This window comes from Xiphias gladius, chromosome 7 (assembly GCF_016859285.1).
Source record: "Xiphias gladius isolate SHS-SW01 ecotype Sanya breed wild chromosome 7, ASM1685928v1, whole genome shotgun sequence".
Lineage (NCBI taxonomy): Eukaryota > Metazoa > Chordata > Actinopteri > Istiophoriformes > Xiphiidae > Xiphias > Xiphias gladius.
Genome location: NC_053406.1, coordinates 18,763,413 through 18,785,460, shown reverse-complemented (window position 1 = coordinate 18,785,460; position 22,048 = coordinate 18,763,413). Strand labels below are relative to the sequence as shown.

The 22,048-nt window shown below is 40.1% G+C and overlaps 2 protein-coding genes across 2 annotated transcripts in view; one reads left to right on the top strand and one right to left on the bottom strand.

The window, feature by feature from the left end:
- Window positions 1-10,221, top strand: part of zgc:77784 (uncharacterized protein LOC402947 homolog) — a 57,055-nt gene extending 46,834 nt beyond the window's left edge. The window contains exons 18-27 of the mRNA XM_040130105.1: window positions 905-1,123; window positions 1,926-1,968; window positions 2,063-2,199; window positions 2,299-2,586; window positions 4,438-4,576; window positions 6,098-6,429; window positions 6,648-6,764; window positions 7,156-7,335; window positions 7,678-7,799; window positions 9,616-10,221. Coding sequence (XP_039986039.1) covers window positions 905-1,123; window positions 1,926-1,968; window positions 2,063-2,199; window positions 2,299-2,586; window positions 4,438-4,576; window positions 6,098-6,429; window positions 6,648-6,764; window positions 7,156-7,335; window positions 7,678-7,799; window positions 9,616-9,627 — 1,589 coding nt within the window. The 3' untranslated portion in view covers window positions 9,628-10,221. The remainder of the gene's footprint in view (window positions 1-904; window positions 1,124-1,925; window positions 1,969-2,062; window positions 2,200-2,298; window positions 2,587-4,437; window positions 4,577-6,097; window positions 6,430-6,647; window positions 6,765-7,155; window positions 7,336-7,677; window positions 7,800-9,615) is intronic.
- A 3,024-nt stretch (window positions 10,222-13,245) lies between these two features.
- hspa8b (heat shock protein family A (Hsp70) member 8b) lies at window positions 13,246-21,054 on the bottom strand. Its single transcript, XM_040130127.1, is given in 11 exon segments — window positions 13,246-14,568; window positions 16,496-16,664; window positions 17,908-18,049; window positions 18,051-18,155; window positions 18,278-18,510; window positions 18,608-18,806; window positions 18,925-19,127; window positions 19,224-19,779; window positions 20,098-20,250; window positions 20,565-20,770; window positions 20,847-21,054. Coding segments are annotated over 11 exon segments (2,184 nt in total). The 5' UTR covers window positions 21,052-21,054; the 3' UTR covers window positions 13,246-14,555.
- Window positions 21,055-22,048: the final 994 nt, after the last annotated feature.

Below are 22,048 nucleotides of genomic sequence, written 5' to 3'. Positions count from 1 at the left end.
TTGTCACTTCCCTCACGGAAGTGTCTCTGTTTGAGCTTGCCGTTTTTACACTTAGGTGTCTGTCTGGATTAAACAAACAAGATATGATGTTGTTAATTAGTTAATTCATCATTTATAATTAGGGAGCTTTACTGTGAAGACGCACTGGAGGCAAACAAATCGCACGACATCTCCTCCCCCACTCCTTGCCTGTCGCTGTGGGCATGTCAGCCACATTGTGTAAATTAGCGACATGTATTTTCTCCAACGATATACATTACGTTGTGCCAAGTAGCACTCAGACAGGAGGGATCCCAGAAAAGTACAATAGTGATCCACATATCCTTCTCACCAGATGTACTTAATGGCCCAGCACCCCTTTGATTATTTGTTGTTACTTTTTTTGGCAAAAGCACTGCTTCGCTGCATTAAGTTGAAATTTTTCACCTTCCAACCCCTCATCGCTGGTCAGGATTCCCATTATGCCTCCAGAAGCCATTTGCGCATGTCCCAAAGAAAACGAATGGGGACGAACTTTGCATCACATCCCGCTGTGCTCAGTGGGTCTTCATCATTCAGATCTACTGATCGGTAGACAGGCTAGCTGTTTCCCCCTGTTTCCAGTCTGAATGCTAAGCTAAACTAACTGGCTACTGGCGATAACTTCATATTTATTGTACAGATGTGAGAGTGGTATCAATCTTCTCGTCTAACTCTCAGCAACAAAGCAAATATTTCCAAATATGTTGAACTGTTCCTTTAAATTGTCACTAGATATCTTGTCACATGATCTAAAAGATTCATGATGGCATGAAAACACTTTGAAAGGTAATTTCTTTTATAATAAAGATGTAGAAGATAAAGACAACTGCCTGCTTTTTCTTTGTATCAGGTGGCTGCAATGACTCTTCTAATTTTCTTCCAGCTCTTCCGCTGGACAAGACTTCAACGCCTGTGAAGAAAGGTGGTAATCTCAGCCTATCAGAGCAGATCGCCAGCGTCGTCCGCCAGCCGGCCTTCATCGCAGGGTTGGGCGTTGCTGCGTGGTTGGTGCTGATGGGCTTCAGTGGTTGGCTGTACTGCCGCCACCGCAGGAGGAAGCAGCTGGGACACTACACCACATCCTTTGCGTACACACCGGCAGGTGAGTGGGAAAAAGAAGCTTTTGACTCGTATCATGAGGGGTGTTGGGTGTTCAAAGCATTAAATTGAAAATAGAAAAATCTGAGTTTTTGAAATGTCCTTTTTCGAGGTTTATCAGCGACTTATCAGATTTTATTTTCAACAGGTGACAAAGACAAACTTCCTTATAGACCGCTGGTGATATCTCCAGCAGTGATGAATGTTTTCAATTTTAGTTTGTATTTTGCAAAGCACTGCCTGCACTTTCATCACATATTCGGTAAATTAAAATGTATTTATCCCCACTGGGCAGTTTTCATGGCAGGAAGAAACGAAAACACTGAAGACACACTGAAGCATATGTAAACAGTAACCACTACATACAGTTTATTTTAGAATATGCCCTTTGGCATATAAGCACGTAAACACATCAGTTGTTTTCAGACTTTGAAAGATATTTCCATAAATACTCAATGGACGGCCCGAGGCCTTAAAAAAAGCATATCAGATTTGGTTTTCCCTTAAATATTACAGTGACTATTGCTGCCATAATAATGACTAAAGATTGTATTATTTCACATTTTAGTATGGATTTTATTATCATCTTGTTAATATAAATGGTATAGATCTGAAAGAGATCTTTACTCTTAAAATCTGCACTCTTAAACCTCATTTGGGATAACCTGTTTATTTGGAAAGGAGCATAATTCAGTGCAAAATGTCTTTATCTTCCAGTGAGTCTTTTGAAAACAAACTTAAGGCATTTGTTTTATCTTTGCTGCTGTCAAGCGTGATTTATAACCAAATTCCTTTTCTTCTTCCAGTTGGCTTTGCTCACAGCGAAGGATCTGGAATCATAAACGGCGGGTAAACTGAAGATGATGATGATTTGATTCAGATAATATTTGCCGCTGTGTGTTTTATGTAAAAAGTAATTATAGAATCTCACCTCTCTCTCTAGGCCTGGCTTGTTGGGATCAAATATGGGTAACTACCCTTGGCTGGCCGACTCTTGGCCAACTCCGAACGTCACTCACAACAGCAAAGACTCAGTCAACTGCTGCTCTGGCAAACTGGACTCAGACAGATATTATAACAGTAAGCGCTCCCTGACTTTGAGCTTTTGCTGAAATAGCAAATTTTAGAATACTGAGTAGATGATCGACAGTTATGTAACGCAGTCTTTTTGCTGTTCAGCAGTTGGTATCATCAACTATCCGAACCAGTCAGAGAAACACAGCACGGCATCCAACGACAGTCCCATCTACAGCACCATCAACACAGCTGCTGAGGACGACCTGCTGGCGTACTACGACACCTACTCTAGCACGTCGTACAACCATGGTCCAGACCCGTACAGCAGCCACCCAGTACTGTCAAACAGTGGACTCGTGGGTCTGGAGCAGGACCTGGACCAGTGGACCATCCAGTCTGGTCAGTCTGGGTCTGAATATGCCAAGCTCCAGTATACCAAGAAAAACAACGGTGAGGGTTTTCTGCCTCTATTAAACATTTCAATATTTTAGTAGTGTTGCTATGGTTACCTGCAGTTTAGTATACCTTGTAGTGTTATTTCAAACGATGGTTTTACTGTTGACTGAAACTATGTTTGATGTCTGTTGATACACAGTTTTATGCCTGGCTACCAAACATTTTTATGGCCGTGGTGTAAATTCAAATATTGCTTCTCCAAGTATAAATAAGTTATAGTGCAATACTTTCACCAGCTTTGTTAAATGTAGGATTGATTCTCATAAATATATAAAGCAAGGATGCGTCCTCCTACTTGGCATTTTTATCAGTTTCAAAACAAAATGCAAATACAATTATACTTCAAGCTAAGACACCACAAACTCAAACATTACACAAACACAATATCAACAAGATAAAGTCAGAAGAAACAGACCAAGCAAAGCACTCACCTGTGCATTTTGTATTTTTGCATAGGAAAAAACTGATAGGGAATACCTTAAATTTGCAGAAACATCCAAATAATGAAGGTGGCATGTAAAAAACGATGGAAACAGATTTTTACAATTAACAGCGATGTTGCACAACTTGCTCCTGCTTCTCCTTTGACAGCAGAATTAGCTTCCCACTGCCACTCACTGTCCTGTGCCTCCGCTCGAGAGAGACCAAAAATAAATAAATAAAGAACATACAGTATGGCAACAGGAAAAAGATCACACTTAATGGTGGAATGAATATATGGTCATATACCATGGACAAATTCATTTCTTAAAACTAGAAGGGCACTCAGCAGAGCGCGTACCTCCGACAAGGCCAGTGTCAAATAAAATACACCAAACTTCAGAAAGGAAAAAAATTCAAATTCATAGTAAATGATCCGGATCTGCCCCAAAATTTAATGGGTTCTCCCATGGCCCTGCACCAAGTTCAGTGCAAATTCATTCAGTACTTTCTGCATAATCCTGCTGATAAACAAACCTACAAACAAACTGACAGAGGCACACAGATGAAAACATTAGGTTAAAAAGATAAAATAAAAAAAATAAAATAAGATAAAATAAAATAAAAGACGATGAAAAAATCGATGAGAGGGAGCAAAACATTTTAAAACATCAATACAGTGATATAAATGATTAAATAAGATAAATAATAGCCATAAAACATTCTGATCAAAAACCAGAACAAATAGGTAGGTTTGACATTTTGCATTTAAAGAGATCGAAACTTTCAGCTGCTCTCAGAATATAACGAAAAGCATAGTGTAAAAGTTACAGAGGTGTTATTGAGGTTTCTTTAATTATATAATCTATTACATGCTGTTGAGAATATTCCCATCGAATCAGTTGATGAAAACACTTAAATTAAAACCTTGTTTAATTTTACTCTTTTAAAATCCTATTATGCATATCTTTTTATATTGCTCCGTGATCCTTTTCGATCTTGTCTCAATGCCGTTTTTTTGTCTTATGTAAAGCGCTTTGAATTGAATTTTGTTGAAAGATGCTAAACTAATAAACTTGCCTTAAAATCTGTGCAAGACTCGAATGGACACATACAGTAAATAGTAATGTAAAGAAATGGAGAGGCTAAGTGCTCAAACAGTCTCACATGCAGTTACTCTAGGGAACCTTAACGTGCGCTTAAGGATGAAAAAATGTTTCTTTTTAGTGACCAAAAAGAAACGTCTATCAGGCCCTTATAGGAAAAGCAAGGAGCAGAAGGGTTTTAAAATCCTGTAATAAGTTGAGCATATTTACCATTTAAACGGCCAGTGGTTTTTGAGCTCAAGGTCACTGTGTCGAGGCAATAAAAACACAGTGATTACACCTTGTACACTATATGACACACTGTGATCTTTCTTTATAGACAAACTGGTGAAGCAAAAGTCCACTGGGTCCTCATCCAAGTCGGCTCCTCTTACCTGGGTAGATGTTTTGTCGCTTCCTCTGCCTGCCAATAAAGACAAGGGTCATACAAAGACAGACAAAGATGAGGAGCAACGCAGGTGAGGCTCGTCACTACAATCTGAAATATTTGTTCTGCGTCAAGGCCCCTTTTCTCCTCCTCCAAGAACAGTTGCTTTTTGTACTGCCTGATATTCATTCAGCCAGTTTATTATTAGCATCAAGGCCTCCGACTTCACCTACATGACAGAGAGAGTTAAAGAAGATGGATATCAAACCTGCCCTGTAACTCTACCAAGGCTGTCAAACAAAACTTGAGTGAAGTTTGGAGTCTGGTGAGTTTTCGAATTAACAACAATTGTGTCTGCGGGCAGTGAGTTGATTGCGCTCGGGGGTTACGGAGGGGAACGTCTAACCAGTTCTGACAGATTAGATTGTGGACATAACAGGGTGGGATTGGAGGGCTGTTCTGACTGTGCCGCGTCTTTTTTAATGACATTAGCCACCGTCTGACAGTCTGGATTAGTACATTTCCATTTTCAATGACATGTCCGTCATTAAATTTGCCCCGAGAGCACTGAAGTGACAACAGAAAGCACAGAGGTGGTACTCGTCTCCTGAAACTCTGTACGGGTTCCCATTTTTATGCATCATTATTTAAGAATCCTTATATATATATATATATATATATGTATGTATATGTATATATATATATATCTATATATCTATATATATATATATATGTGTGTATATATATATATATATATATCTATATATATATATATCTATATATATATATATAAATATATATAATGAATATATATTATGTATATGTATATACATATTTTTCCTATTTAATATTTTAAGCCATGTCGTTTGTCCACCGCTTTCGTCGAGACTGAAATATCTATAACTGTCATATTGATTGCCATGAAATTTTAGTTCAGACATTTGTGTTCCCCAGTGGATGAAACCTAATGAATTGTGTCATCTCCTGACTTTTCTCTAGCGCCACCAGGAGGTTAACAGTTAACAGTGTTTTTTTTTTTTTTTGGTGAAATGTCGCAACGATTATGGGATGAATTGCCATGTAATTTGTTACTCACGTTCCTGTCCCCATGAGACTAATTTGTCTCCACTTTGCTGAACCCTTAACCCTTAATGTGGCACCATCATCAGGTCATCAGGTAAATTTGTCCAGTACTTAGGATTATGATCAAATACCTGGAAAACAAGTGACATTATGATTCAGCTGTACTTTTGTGTTCAGTGCTAATTAGCATGCTAACACACTAAACTAAGATAGGGAACATGGTACAACAACATTACACCTGCTAAACATCCGCTTATTAGCATTGTCATTGTGAGCGTGTTAGCATGCTAATGTTAGCATTTAGCTCAAAGCACAGCTGTGCTGAATTACAGCCTCAAAGAGCTGTTAGTGTGGCTGTGGATATTATTCCTGTTCTTGAATGAGAAAGGTTTCAGCTTCAATTATTTCTGGTGTAATAATAACCAAGTTGTGGTATTGCAAATAGTTGTAAGTTGTAAATAGGTTTCACGTGTTCAGTGTTTCCCTCAGAGACACAAACTGATGCTGATACTCACTGTCCGTCCTTTAGCTCTGAGGAGGAAGATGACGACTGGTGTCCCCCGCTGCCTGCTAGAACGTACCTGATGGACACTTCCAGGGAGGAACTTTCAAGCCTGCCCTCCAAACCAGAGGATCTGTCCTACGCAGCAACATTGATGGCTTCCCCCCAGCAAGACACACACGAGCCCGGCAACAGTCTGCGGCTACAGCACTTTGACCTCTTGGCCCGTCACCACTCGGGCACCCATGTCTCCCAGTCCAACCCTGATCTGTTTACCAACAGCAAGGCCCGGGATGCCAGTGAGGTGTACAACACCAGCCAATGGGCAGACAATTTCAAGGGAGAAAGTCTCGGCAAAGGTCAGTTCAAATTCTGTTTAATGCCTCACATCTTTGGAAATGACTTCCCAGGAGGTACCATTCAAACACACAGTGTCATTTATAATTTAGTTTATGATGTTACCTAACAGAAAGTATTTGTACATGAAAATCATGTCGCATTTACTCAAAGTGCAGCTCAGTGTTCCTTAGTTTCCTCTGAGTGTCCTGAGGATGACATCAGTGTGCTTTCTTGTCAGGACAATCTCGTGCTCCAGCTGCCGAGTCGAGCCCCGCAGCCCAGGCACACAGATCCAGGAGTAAGAAGAAAACGCCCAAGGAAGGACAACTCAAGCGAGAGCTAAACAGCCAAGCAGGTATGACACACTGCCCGTAACACATCTAACTTTTTAGGGTGGAAAAAAAATACAGAGGAATATTACTGTTCATAACAGTAAGCATTTTTAACCATGCCAGCAGCGTAGCTATATGGAGGGCAGTGTCGTGTGGTGGTCCACCACTTTGGTCCCGACTGAAATATCTCAACGACTATTAGATTTTGTTACCTTTAGACTAGAGCGAGGCTAGCTGTTACCCCTGTTTCCAGGGTTTATGCAAAGCTAAGCTAACCTGCTGCTGGCTTATAGCTTCATATTTAACACACTGACAATCTTCTCATCTAACTTGCAGCAAGGAAACGAATAATCATATTCTCCAAACTGTCCAACTATTCTTAACTGTTAATCTTCAATGATCAATCACATGCAGAACCCCCCCTTCCACCAGCCCCTCCCTCTGCAGACGACTCCCTGCAGCTCCTGGCGGATGTTTTGAGCCGCAGCCGCACGGACGGTGAAAGAAAAGAGGGCAGCGACTCGCCCACTCATCAGAGGAGGGGAGAACATTTCTCACCCCAAAAGAGAGGACCTACAAAGTGGTTATCACAGGGTAAGTATTATATGTGGCATTCTGTAGCATCATTCAGTATCTGTCAAAAGGCTAAAATAGATGTGGAAAAAAAACAAAACAATTTCTCTGCCAGCAACACATGCCATCTTGCTTCAACAGCTGCATCTCAAAGAGATGTGTATTAATATTATTGTGATGCTTCACATAAATCCCTTTGAGCTTAGAAAGAACCAACTGCCACCAGTGTACAAACATGTATTATCCCGTCGTAGTAGTTCTGCTTTTAGTAGCAGGGGGTCTATTTTCAGTCTACTCCATCACTTAGGATTTAACCACTATAAATACAGCTGTAACTTTGAGTAATTTGTTTGTCATCTGCAGATGAGAATGTAATCCCATATGGACAGTCCAGCTTCCTGCCCAAGGTCCAGATGTCGGGCAACGGGTCCCTGGGTGGAGGAGTTTTTCCGCGACCCTCCACTGCTGGCCGCAGGAGAGATGAGGTATGTCTGGACATTCAATAGGAACTGCTGAACAGACACTGTGTCTGGGTCGCTGACAGCTCAGCAGTGAAGTGAGGGCAGTTTGAGCTGCTTGTCGACGTCCTTGAGACAGTGAATAGCAGATGTTCCCCGTGTCTGTAAATCGAATCTCCTGACACAAAATAGGGAATTGCAAAATTATTTGTGGTGCTGCCGAAAACTCGCTCCAAGTTTTCTTGTGTGTAAATGTAGAGCATGCACATGAATACGGGCATTGTTTTAAAAAAGCACGTATTCTTAAATTATAAAGAGGAAATAAATAATTGAAGCGATACTGTACTCCACCCAAAAGCTGTCTGTTGAACAATAAACTCACTTCCTGTATGCTTGAAAGATGGTAAAATGTAAGAGGTTTGCTTGAATGACAGGAGGAGGAAACTAAAATGAGCCTGATTTCAAGGAGTTTAGTGACAGAATGCTTTCATAGCTGGGGAAAAGATCAAAATATCAATAGAAACTTTTGCAAACTAGCTATGCAGCCATTCATATTCTCAGTACGTCCAGTATCACGTTATCAGAAAAAACAACTGAAATTCCTGTGCAGGGTTAGTTATAAAAAAGCATATTTTGATTTTGAAAGTACTCTAATTAAAAGTCAATATACTGTAAAATAGATTTACAGTATAATCTCAGCTACACAGGAAAGCAGGATTACTGCACTACTGCATTAGAGCCTGACCTATATTTTGGCACCGCCAATATTATCAGACAGACAGCATATCAGTTTCAGCATACTGTATATGTCAACTGAAAAGTAACAAAGAAATTGCAGAACAGAAGCATTACATAAGTCAAGTTTCCACCCAAATTCAGTGCTAAATTTTAATAGATTTTCCAGAATATCGTCAAATGAAAATGCAAATTCATGCACGTTTCCATCCGCTGCCGCTATGTGAATATCAGGAGTTGGTTCATCGAGATAAGAAGCTGGTGGTGCTAATTCTCCAGTCGGTTGCCATTAAACCATTTCAGAAGAAGAGGAACGCCAGTCAAAGCCTCGAAAAAACAAAAACATGTGGAAAACATGATAGACATGTGACCTTAACAGTTGTAACGTGTATTAATTTTAGGAAGGTTACAGTCTCATCATTGCTCCTGAAACTTCAGGTGGGGATAACTTACATGCTTCATATACAGTACGTCATGATTTATTCGCTAATTTGCATTTTGCTTTTATTTATATACCAACTTCAATATTTCGATTGCTTTTCAAATTACTGGTGTTTCCACTGAGGTCAAGCATTGACCCATATCAGAAATGTGGTAACACTTTATTCACAGGTCCATCATTTCCTAAGAACAATTTTGTTTGCTTTCTTTGTAGACACATTTCACACGTAGCAATCGTAGCTAATTTTTATCCACTGAATAAAAGCCTCAGGTTTTTGGTTATAAATAACAGGAAGTGTACCAACTGACCACTCTCTGTTTTACCTGTAATTAGAACCTAATCATATGTTTCTTTCCAGGAAAATTCTTAGGAGATTATTTGGAAACAAACTGGAATTTACACACCTGTAAAATAAAGCGTAACCAAAAATGTTTGCTCAGTATGTGTATATTATTTAAAAAAAGGGAAAAAAAATCTAAAAAGACAAAAAAAAAAAAAAGAAAATCTAAAATACTGATATTGCGATCAGCCTAAAAAAGATTCCGTATCAGTCAGGCTATACAATATTAAACAACCTCCACGTTTTTGTAGCCAAACTTAAATGACACAGTCAGTACAGTGCTTTGCACCTTTCCCATTACTCTCTGTGTTGTGTTTTCTTTCCAGAATCTCACGTAGACAGACGCTGATCTCCTTTTTCCTCTCTGATTTCCTGTCTTTGCAAACCATCAATCCATTGCCGTGGTATCTTACGAAAAACTGAAGACAAAAAGGAAAACGTCAAGGCTTGCCATCTGCCTTTTCACAAACTATTTGTATTCTTTTTTATTTTATTTGAATTATTTAATCTTTATTTTTTGTGATTCCCTTCACCCATCCTTTGTGTATATAGACATATTTGCAATTTTTTAAAAGATGTGATCAGATTTATTACTAAAAATGGATTCGGGGGAAAAAGTATTGTATTTTTAGGCAATGGGAAGTAAATGTAACTATTACATTATTGTACAGCAGATTATTGAATGTATCTTTATCTGTTTACTCCTGACCATGAAACCACGATGGTGTGTGTGTGTTTGATGAAAGACTGGAAAAGATATGAGGCAGAAAATTTGTTAATAACCCATCATGTTGGTGTGGGTGTGTTTGAGTGTGTGTGTCGGTGCATGTGTGTAGTGTTTACTGTGTGTGTTACCGTATTTATCTCTCATCTCAGTGTGACTGTGTACTGTGGTATCCCTGTAGATCACCAGTGTGTTGTCAAGCTTTTTAAACTGACCAATAAAACATTTGTTACAAAAATGCGTCTGTCCCGTGTGTGAATTCTAACGACTATCACAGGAGGATAGCTAAAGCATTTTTAGCCACGGCAGTGTCGGCTCTGTCGCTCAGTCTCAAAAATGATTAGTTGGATAACCATGAAATTGAGTACACACATTTCCTATCTTAATCAAAATGAACTGTTATAATATTCTGACTTTTCATCTACTGCCATCATTGGGTTGTTTATGACCTACAGAGTTCGGGAAGTGTCATTGAGGGAAAACAAAAAAACATTTTTTTGAATTTTTGCACATTATTCAATACTCATGCTCTCAAATTAATATTTTTTTTTACAAATTATTTACTAAGACACCCTCTCAGTTGAGTATCATAGTATATATTTTGCCTCCTACCCTTTTGTTGAGAGCAGCGAATGCCTTTGTCACGGCACATTCAATCGGCCAAAATTTAAAAGAAAACTAAGAAGACGACCTCTATGAGGCGCTCCAGAACCCTGAGGCTGAGGTTTTTATAAACTTGACGACGTCCGCATCATTATCTTTGTGACATGAAAGTAAATGTACAGTATGTGTGTTGGATAATTCAGAAGCCTTTCCAGCCTTCCAGGACATTAGTATCAAGAGAAGACAAAGAGTAAGAGGGAAAAAAAAGAAGACAGAGGAGTGAGCTCAAATTTTTCCATCAGAGCCAGACGTCCCTGAGGTCTGAATGGACTCAGAATTTGTAATCTCATGTTCCCAGTGAAATGACTTCTCTGATGCAAGACACTGAGCCTGATTTGATGCCTTCTTCAGATTGCAGTAATGCATGTTTGTGAATACAGTTTAATGAGAGGAGGTAACCTTCCTCTCACTGTGCGACTCCTGACAACTATGGGATTGGAAAAGCTTTCTTCATGTCTGCGTCTTCATCTGTGCCTCTTGTGTGCGGATCTTATTAGTTGAAGTATTTTGGCAGGGAATAAGTCGGGTAGCAAGGAAAGTGAGTTGGACTCTACTGCCATCGGCAGATACCCACTGGGTCCCACCAGGCTAGGAGGATAATGGTAATCCAATGGTAATGCAATTTAAAAGGTTCCTACCATTTTATACCTACAGGCCTGTATCGTGGATTAGGGTTTCTGTGGTTTACACCCCCCCCCCTGCACACACAGAGGGCTCAGCTCAACCAGCCACAGTCTGCTACTGAGCCCACTTCACAGGTGTCTACAAATGCAATGGAACAATTTTTTTGTTTTTTTCCTTGTGCTGTACAGAGTTAATTTGACTGTAGTATTAATTAAAAAGATTCCCTATGGACATGCTGTAAGACATGTAAAAGTACTCGGCTTTGAATAATCATTTCTATCTGACAAGGGTTTTCAATTACCTCGTTAAAAATTCTTGAAATTACATCTACTTCCTCTCCATCATTAAAAAAAAAAAAGTCTGTAATCTGTCAATATGCAAACATGTTTCAGTTTCAAGATGTCTCCTACTTCACAGTCACAAGTCCATTCTCAGAGGAAGAGCACCAGAGATTCCATTTGACCTTACACGTCATGAACTCAGATTTAAGGTGAGCACAGAGAAACCTTCCCCCTCTGGAGTATGAATATGAAATCAGTCATCTAGTGTCCAACTCTGCACATCCATCATTCTGCACAGTGAAACTCAAACGTCAAAATGAAGAAACTATAACCAATAAGCTGCCTGTGCAGCTGCAAAGGGAAACACGGAAAAGATGGTTGAGTAGCTGAACTAATTTTAAAAAAAGATTAAATTATTGGTAATAATGACTATTTTTACACGTCTGTAAATTCCAATTTATTTCCAAATGATGTCCTAAGGATTATCTTGGAAAGAACCATATAATTTGTTTCTAATTACGGGTAACACAGAGTGATCAGTTGGTACATTTTCTGGCACAACCTTGAGGCTTTTATTCAGAGGAGAGCAGGTGAGTTACAGATGCAAAATTTGAAACATGAAAAATGAAGAAATTTCCAATAATAAATTAACGAGAAATAAATATTCAGAGGTTTAAATGGAGAAATTTCTTCCATGGACATTCATCTGAAAGTCAATAATAAACTCAACATCTAATTTAAGATGACTAACAATGTCCGAACTTTGTCTGTATTTTTCCTGTAACTAGAACCAAACTACACAGGTCTTTCCAGGAGACTCTCAAGAAATTATTAGGAAATAACTGACCTGCAAAATAAAGCGTTACCAAATTACGATTCAGTAAAATATACAGTATATATCCAAATATTTGTGTTTAGGAGGAACATAGCCAAGATAACCAATAAACTACCAGGTACAATAAACATGTCTCCCACCAACCAAAAACCAGTTTGAAAGTGGCAGAGAAGTCAAAATAGAAAGGTACTGGATAAACTACTAAAATCACCACATCTGCCGCTCCAAAAGTGCCAGTAGGACAAATACAAACCTGACCATTACTGAATTAAAGAAACCAAGCCTACACATTGACATTCCACTTGCTGAGTGTCCTTAAACAAGATGTTGTATCCCTACCGACTCTACAGGTGTTCATCTGTACCTGTATGCATACACATCAGTATGTGGGATCAATAAACTCATCGGGCATGCAAGATATAACAGAAACTCATGGTGATGTAAAAGATTTAAACGATTTAAAGAAAGACAAAAATAGAAAAATAAGCTAAGATTGAATAAAACTGATTCAACAAGTAAATTAATAACTATTCCAAAATATAATTTAATAAAATGCAGCAGCAAATAAGAAAGTTTTACGCTTCAATTTAGGATGACTAAAAAAAAGGGGCATTTTAACAAAAGGACACAGAGAACTATCATAGGATTGTCTGGCTGAGCAGGTAAAACCCATGATCAGCATTTAAAGGATATGAATAAATGAATTATGAATAAAAATAGTTATTCCTCTATCCCATCCGTGGCAGCAAACCTACTCATATGAGAGAAAAATCCCAACAGTGATCCGGTCTTTGTTTCAAGACAACATACAAGGCGCCACCTAGTGGCCATAACCGAGACAAGCATGATACCTGTGACCCCCAGTGACTCCATGTGCCTCACAAGGGGATAATAGCAAGTGTGTCAGCTGATTGGTCGGTTGCGTTAATTTGGCCGATGATGTCACAGAGCCAGTGGTAAACAAATCCAGGCCTCCAACCAAAATATCCAGTTTTCACTTTTACAGTTTTAATTCAAATTTTTGCGCAGTTTTTCCATACATATTTTTTTTATCCTCTAGATAAGAACATACACAATAAAATAGTATAAATATGACCTTTCACCTTCAAATACAACCCCAGAACAAACTGCATTACGAATAAATGCCTTCTTAAATGAACTGAAATAAATCAGCAATACATATTTAAGGCATACTGGATTGTGTTCCCACTGCGTCTGTACAGCTTTGACCCCTTAATGAACTGGCCAGTGGCTGCATCTAACTGCCGCGGTGAGCCTCAACAGTGTTACAGCGAGCCAGCGTGCACAACACCAGGGCCCTGAAACGGAGGCGGCTGCACGGTATTCTGTGAAATGAAGCCTTGTGCATTTCCTACTGTGACATGTCAAAACGTCTGCTCTGAAAAAGGGTAACTGTACATCAACACATATGAACATGAACTGGTCTAAAAAAAAAAGTAATTGGCAGTTATGAATGTTTTCTCAACGCTGGTCAAAAAGCTTCAGAGGAACTAAAATTGTATTATGATTGAATTGTAATCTAATTTTTTGTAGTTACTCTGCTCCTAAATCAGGTAAATCAGGTCTAGTGCTAATTCTGATTTATTCTAAACTCTTCCTAATTGAATGTATCGATGGCTTTGATCTGGTCTCTAATTCAAAACTCTTCTACTTTTCCCCCGCGACTCTTCTAAGAGCAAATGAAATACAAATTTATCAGCCACATCTCTCTCTTTTAACTCCTACTCTCCTACAAGAGGCTACAACAAAGATAAATCACTTTTATTGGAGCTTCTTCACCCAAACTCTACAAACCCACGACTCTATCAGTCACCCACCTGCCAGCTCATCGTACTCTGCTCTGTCAAGTTAGCCGTATGCACCGTGTCCTGTGTATTTATGCTGTTGGCTGCGCTCAAGTTCACCGTTACATGTGTTTTCTTCTATAAATGACTGAGCAGTTTTTCATCTGTTATTAAATGAATTCCCTTTGGCTGTGCCAATTAAATGATGGGGACATGAAAATATGAGACCAAGTGTAAAATTGATGGATGAACCCAGAGTTTTTCTTTCCACAGTTATTATGAGGGATGGGAAGTCGTTAAAAGTAGAATGTAGTGAGTGCAGATTCTTCATCATTTATACCACGTGCCTGAAAAAAAAAGAAAAAGAAAAAAAAAGTTGGATTTATTCTATGTAGATGAGCACATTGCATAATTTGAATTACAGAAATTGGTAAACAAGGTGGAGCAGAGATTCCTATTTATTGACAGAAATATTGCTTTACCACCAGCATAATATGCAGAAGGATTTACACAAAACATATCAACTGAAACATAATTCAAAATGACGGTTTTTACATTTTTACCCTTTAAAATAATCTCTGCTAAATGAATTTTCCCACAATACTATGGGTAAGCCTGTTTCAGGCTGTGAGTTTACTCTGTGTGGTCGTGCAGCATTTTGAATTAAAAGCCCCGTGTCATCAGTATTACTGAGATGTGCGCAGCGCTTTAACAGTTTTGTATTTTCAGCAGATTCCCTAAAACACAAAACTCATCCTCTGTGATTGGTTGTGGCTCAGCATGCCCCATTGTTCTATCAGCCCGTTTGTCCGCTTGGTTTCCTACGCACAAACAAAACTTTCCTGCCACCCTGGGCAATATTGGGCTCCTCGGTGCTTTGACAACCTGAAATATTGGAATCTCTGACTTTTTCTAAAGGGAAAAAAAGATAAAGGTATGTAATCAATATGAAAACATAATGTGTGAAATGTCATATATTTTACAGAGATAATAAGTGATTCTTTTGTTCAGTTGGTAATTAATCTCTTGAACCCTGAATTTCCCTTAAAACAGCTTTAAAATAAGGGCGGAAGACCCCACCTGTTTTTAATAAAATGTTCAAACAAGGTACCGTGTCTTTACACCACTGAATCTTGTTGGAAACAATATTCCTGAAGTCTTGTGCATCCTTATATACACATTTTCCCATTCTTCAGCATGACATGTATGGTATCTTCAGAAACCTTGCGGTCTTAATTCGAGTTTAACATAAATATCTGTGGGTTTGAAAAAAGTCTGGTAGTGTTAGAGGTTAATGACATGTCAGGCTGAGCTGTTGCTAATGAGTAATGTTTTTATAATCAGATCTGTCTAGCTTTGTCATAACATTAGGGGCATCCTGCTGAATGTATTTAGATATTGTTTTATTCATATCCAGTGCTGTGCTCCGTAACAGGAAGTAATTGGTTCAGCAGGGGCCAGATGTGGCCGGGCCCTGACCTGCACTGTTTTCTTTCTCTTTGTGTCAGTCAGTGCTTTTCATCAGGATGTACAGCTTCATGGGAGGTGGGCTGTTCTGTGCCGGAGTTGGGAACATACTCCTCATTGTCTCCACGGCAACGGACTACTGGATGCAGTACCGTCACTCCAGCAATTACATGCACCAGGGCCTGTGGCGGTACTGTGTGCCCGGGAAATGCATGACACACACAGACAGCATTGGTAAGACTCGTTTGCGTCTTCCGCTGCATGTGCACGGGCAAGCAGATCCTCATTCATATTTATCAGTTCACTGACAATCGGGCCGTGACCTCGGCAGTAACCCTGATCAGCACTGGGGTTACTTCCCTTTGGGGATATTTTGGGGTGCATCAAAGTGCAGATTAAGTGCAAAGAAGTTGGAAATTTATGTTATTGTCATGTAAATATTACCAAACATATCTTTCAAAAACCCCAGATGTTATTTTTTTCTAGAAATGCTGCATCAAAGTAAGTGATTTTTACATAGAAATTGACTCCATAGGTGACTTTAAGGGAACAGCGTATACTTTTTGAAGTGGATCCCTACTTTATTCATATAGGTTTTCAGTCATATATCCTTCATTGATCCAACAAAGTGGGTACTAACTCATTGCCAAACACTAGATGGCAAGCTAGAGCTGTCTCCTAGACGAGGAAAAGCATTAATAACTGTGAAAACATTGCATGGGTTAGATGTGTGATGTGGAGAAAAAAACTCAAAGATTCAGAATTTTTCATTTAGTGCCAGGCCTACTTTTAAGTCTGGTCTCTCACCCACAGCGTACTGGGATGCCACCCGGGCCTTCATGATTCTTTCCCTGCTGGCTTGTTTCATCGGCATTGTGATCGGCGTTATGGCCTTCATCCACTACTCTTCCTTTGACGGGTTTGACAAGACATTTGCAGCCGGCATCCTCTTCTTCATCTCCTGTAAGTTCCTCACCTAATAACCACACACAAGCCTATAGTAAAGACATTTATCAAATGAACCTCATGATTTTATCTTTTTTGCAGGCTTCTTTGTGTTGCTGGCCATGGCTGTCTACACCGGAGTGACAGTGAACTACTATGGTAAACGCTATGGCAGCTGGAGATTCTCCTGGTCCTATATAATGGGCTGGGTGGCAGTGGTGCTCACATTCTTCTCAGGTATGCATCCCACCACATTAACAACTGCGAACACGAGTGGAAATCACTTTTCCCTCCTTCTCATGTTCATATTTTGTTGTTCACACTACATTTTGTATTTCTTTCCTTAATAATCTTATTACTTTCTTCCAGGTATCTTCTACATGTGTGCCTATCGGATGCACGAATGCCCAAGAAACTCTAACTCACGCTGACCTGCCAAAGACTTCAACACAAACACACACACACACCAGCACTGGTCCATAATATAAGGCTAAGAGGAACCAATATCCCAATTAACTTTCCAACCACTTCCTGTTAAACTAAATATTAATTATAAAGCAAAATAAATAAGAAAAACAACTCCTTTGTTGTCTACTTTATCTCTCTACATAAATAAAACTTTAAAATATAGATGTAGAGCTTTGCAATACTATCTGTGGCACCAGTGTTGGGCCTCGTGTGGCTGCACTGTCAAGTGAATTTGTCAGTTTAAGACCAGTTTAGAGTGGTATATCCTCCACTTTGAGGGAAAATGTCTGCGGAAGATGTAATTATTTCCGTTTGTAGCAGTACAGTATTCCCCGTAAACTGGTAACTGTAAAAACTGACGGAGGCTCAGATGAGTGTATTAACTCAGATCTTCTCTCATCTCTTTTCTTCTCTCAACACCTAGAAATAACAGCAGAAAAGGACGTCATGGCAACTGCTGTAAGGTGATGAAAAAATAAGGAACGAGCCCAAATTGCACACATCATTTTTATTTAGTCTCATTTTTCAAAGTATTGCGCAATATCGACCATTTCGGCCTCATAACTATGTCATAAACAACAACAAAAAAAAACACACTGCAGTAATGCAAATATTAACTGGTTTAACTAAATGCAACATAGACATCTGGACAAACTACCAACCAAAAAAGCCACAGTGTAAGTGCTGCCCTAAGCCAGGCATAAAAATATGATCAAACTGATCCCAAAAGAGGCATGGTTAATGCTTCTGAGTATGACAGTTTGTAAAACTGTGAAATTATGAACAGGATCACCCTTCACACTAACCTCGAAAGAGGAAATAGAACAAGCTCATGCAAGTCTGGTCAACCTCTAGTTTAGTCGACCTCCTCGATGGTGGGGCCAGATGAAGCCCCTCCTCCAGGAGCACCACCAGCTCCAGGGAAACCGCCCGGCATCCCTCCTGGCATTCCCCCTGGCACCCCCCCCGCACTCTGGTACAGCCTGGTCATGATGGGGTTACACACCTTCTCCAGCTCCTTCTGCTGGTGCTCAAACTCATCTTTTTCTGCAGACTGAGAAAAGAGGGAAAGAAGCGGAATTTCAGTATCAAGCTGATACCTGTCTGACAATTAATTTAACACTTAAACTGCCAAAGCTTACAACCACAAAACTAGACTATCCTTTTGACCCACACCTGGTTTCTATCGAGCCAGCTGATGACCTCGTTACACTTGTCCAGAATCTTCTGTTTGTCCTCGTCACTGATCTTGCCCTTCAGTTTGTCATCCTCCACGGTAGACTTCATGTTGAAGGCGTAAGACTCCAGACCATTCTTGGCAGCCACCTTCTCCCTCTGCACATCATCCTCAGCCTTGTACTTTTCTGCTTCCTGGACCATACGCTCAATATCCTCCTTGCTCAGGCGACCTGAGCAGCGGCAAAGAATCCATTTAATATTAAACAAACACAAGGCTGAATTCTGTACAGTTAACAGTCAAGATACAGTGATCAAGTTATAGATCACCTTTGTCGTTGGTGATCGTGATCTTGTTCTCCTTCCCAGTGCTCTTGTCGACCGCAGACACGTTCATGATGCCGTTGGCGTCGATATCGAAGGTCACCTCAATCTGAGGAACCCCTCGGGGAGCAGGGGGGATTCCAGTCAGCTCAAATTTCCCCAGAAGGTTGTTGTCTTTGGTCATGGCCCTTTCGCCCTCAAACACCTGTGGATATAATGTCAGGTCAACCCATCAAGAAGATTTATTTGAAATTTAAGATCTTCTCTAAAATTAACAAGGGCTCTTTTTAGCTAAATACAGGAAAAAACGACGGTGGTCATACCTGAATGAGCACACCGGGCTGGTTGTCTGAATAGGTGGTAAAAGTCTGGGTCTGCTTTGTGGGGATGGTGGTGTTCCTCTTAATGAGAACAGTCATGACTCCTCCAGCAGTCTCAATGCCCAGAGACAAGGGGGTCACATCGAGCAGCAGCAGGTCCTGCACATTCTCAGATTTGTCGCCTGACAGGATGGCTGCTTGCACAGCTGCAGAACAAATGGGTGGATTTGAGGTTTAAATGTGTAGATTTTTATTAGGGCACGCTAGTTACCATTATATTTATGGCCAAACATGGACCATACCTGCACCATAGGCCACTGCTTCGTCAGGGTTAATGCTCTTATTGAGGTCCTTCCCATTGAAAAAGTCCTGCAGAAGCTTCTGAATCTTAGGGATACGAGTGGAGCCTCCCACCAACACAATGTCGTGGATTTGAGCCTTGTCCATCTTCGCATCACGTAGAGCCTTTTCCACAGGCTCCAGGGTTCCTCGGAACAGGTCTGCATTCAGCTCCTCAAACCGGGCTCTAGTGATCGAGGTGTAGAAATCGATGCCCTCGTACAGAGAATCGATTTCAATGCTGGCCTGGGTGCTGGACGACAGGGTGCGCTTGGCCCTCTCACAAGCCGTGCGCAGACGACGCACCGCCCTCTTGTTGTCGCTGATGTCTTTCTTGTACTTGCGTTTGAACTCGGAGATGAAGTGGTTGACCATGCGGTTATCAAAGTCCTCTCCACCCAAGTGTGTGTCGCCTGCTGTGGACTTCACCTCAAAGATGCCGTCTTCAATGGTCAAGATAGAGACATCAAATGTGCCGCCGCCCAGGTCAAAGATGAGGACGTTTCTTTCAGATCCAACCTGTAATTTGGAATGATTTAACTGTAATTTATTTGAAAAGAGTATGGGATACATCAACTTTTCAAACTTCACATTAAAAGTCTACATTACTTCATCTGTTATACTGTAAGTATTATAGGTTGGACTCCAAAAGTACACATAAAACTTGTCATTAAAAAAACAAACAAACCTGAAAAACAGAGTGACATTCCTTTAAAACAGATCAGAAAGCAATTATTAGGGTGGTCATAACATTCAATTCACTGCAGTGAACTCCTTAAAAATCCTTAAAATTAAAAACTATCTTGTTGAAAGCTGTAGCCTAAGAATTATTTTTACCTTTTTGTCCAGGCCATAAGCAATAGCAGCAGCAGTCGGCTCATTGATGATACGAAGCACGTTAAGTCCAGAAATGGTCCCAGCATCTTTAGTAGCCTGGCGCTGAGAGTCATTGAAGTAGGCAGGCACAGTCACTACAGCATTTGTTACAGTCTGCGAAAAGGAAATGGTTACACACAACAACATTTAATGGGATATTAATAACATTTTGAACTGTAATTATACATTTTTTCATCATATTAAGCTAAATTAGAGCTGACAGATCTCTAGTCTATTAAAACAGCAGAACTGTATTAAACAGGACGCCAAATAGAGAAATGTCCTATTTACATCTTGCAGACAAAATAACGGCAGTGGAGTTAACTGTTAAGGTGCGTATCACTCATGCAGACCTAAACTTCTTTAATCAAAAAAAAACACAAAAACTGTCAAGTGTATTTTGTAAAAACTAAAGCACACAGGTGTACCTTGCCAAGGTAAGCCTCTGCAATCTCCTTCATTTTAAGCAGCACCATTGAGGAAATCTCCTCTGGGTAGAAGGTCTTGGTCTCGCCCTTGTACTCCACTTTTACTTTGGGGCGTGAAGCATCATTAATGACTGTAAAGGGCCAGTGTTTCATGTCTGACTGGACAACGCTGTCATCAAACCGACGTCCAATAAGGCGCTTTGCATCTGAAGAGCAAGAAGATGCAATTATTAACCAGAAACATCTAATCATACTTGATTTGTCAAGAAAAATAAATCATACCAAATACTGTGTTGTTGGGGTTCAGCGCCACCTGATTCTTGGCTGCATCCCCAATCAGCCTCTCAGTGTCGGTGAAGGCTACATAACTGGGCGTGGTCCTGTTTCCTTGGTCATTTGCAATGATTTCCACTTTGCCGTGCTGAAACACTCCTACGCAGGAGTAGGTAGTGCCCAGGTCAATGCCAACTGCTGGTCCCTTGGACATGATTTCTGAGAGTATGAAAGTAATGAATTGTTAATCATACACTGGCACTGAACTGAAAATCTGGATATATGACACGTGAGTAACTTAAGCTCTCTCTGACCACTGTGGGTGGCCCCCATGATGCACATTTGTAGTATGGGGCTATTATCAGTGTCTGAGCTGCTCAAACGGCAGTGAAAACAAACTGTCTCAGCGAAGTCAAGGTCCACAGCACCTGTTTTCCAGCCTCCCCACTTTCGACACCTCGGCAACGACTGCCTTTGTTATGGCGACACCAGAAAACAGGGAGGCAAGGGCCTTTTCTTGGAAGCACGTTTAATGTAGCCTGAAAACCAATTGATAAGATGATCAACTGAAAATGATTCACCAAGTATTCTGATCATCGATTCATCTTTTGAGTCATTGTTCATGGTAAAATGCCAAACTTGTATGATCCAAGTTTCTCCAGTGTGCGCATTTTCTGCTATTCTTTGTCTTATGCGATAGTAAACTGAATATCTTTGGGTTTGAGACAAAACAAGCAACTATGTCAACTTGGGCTCTGCGACATTGCTAGTCGCTATTTTATTACATAATATTGATATGAAATAGAACCAGAGCTGGTTTGACTAGTTTTCTGGATAATTTGCTGAGTAAAATCCTTGTCGAATCTGGAAAATGAGCAGAGGATTTGTTCCTAGTTTGACTCAGCAACAAAGTTACCAAGATGACTCAGTAAGCAGTAACTTCTTGGAACCGTGTTTACTGTGTTTACTGTTGCTACAGTAGCAGACGATCAATATACTGTAACGTTAGCCTAATGGTAAGCCAATGGGAGGTCATTGCCCCTAACTTACGGAATGGTTCTCATACTGATGTGGTGGGCCTTCCTGGGGGGGCACAGAGCCATTGCAAGGGGGTGCACATGACAGTGGGTAAAAACAAAAAACAAAAAAGGCTTTCTGTGCTTTGATTCAGGTAGCCAAATGCAAATCAGAGGTGAAACAATCATTCATAT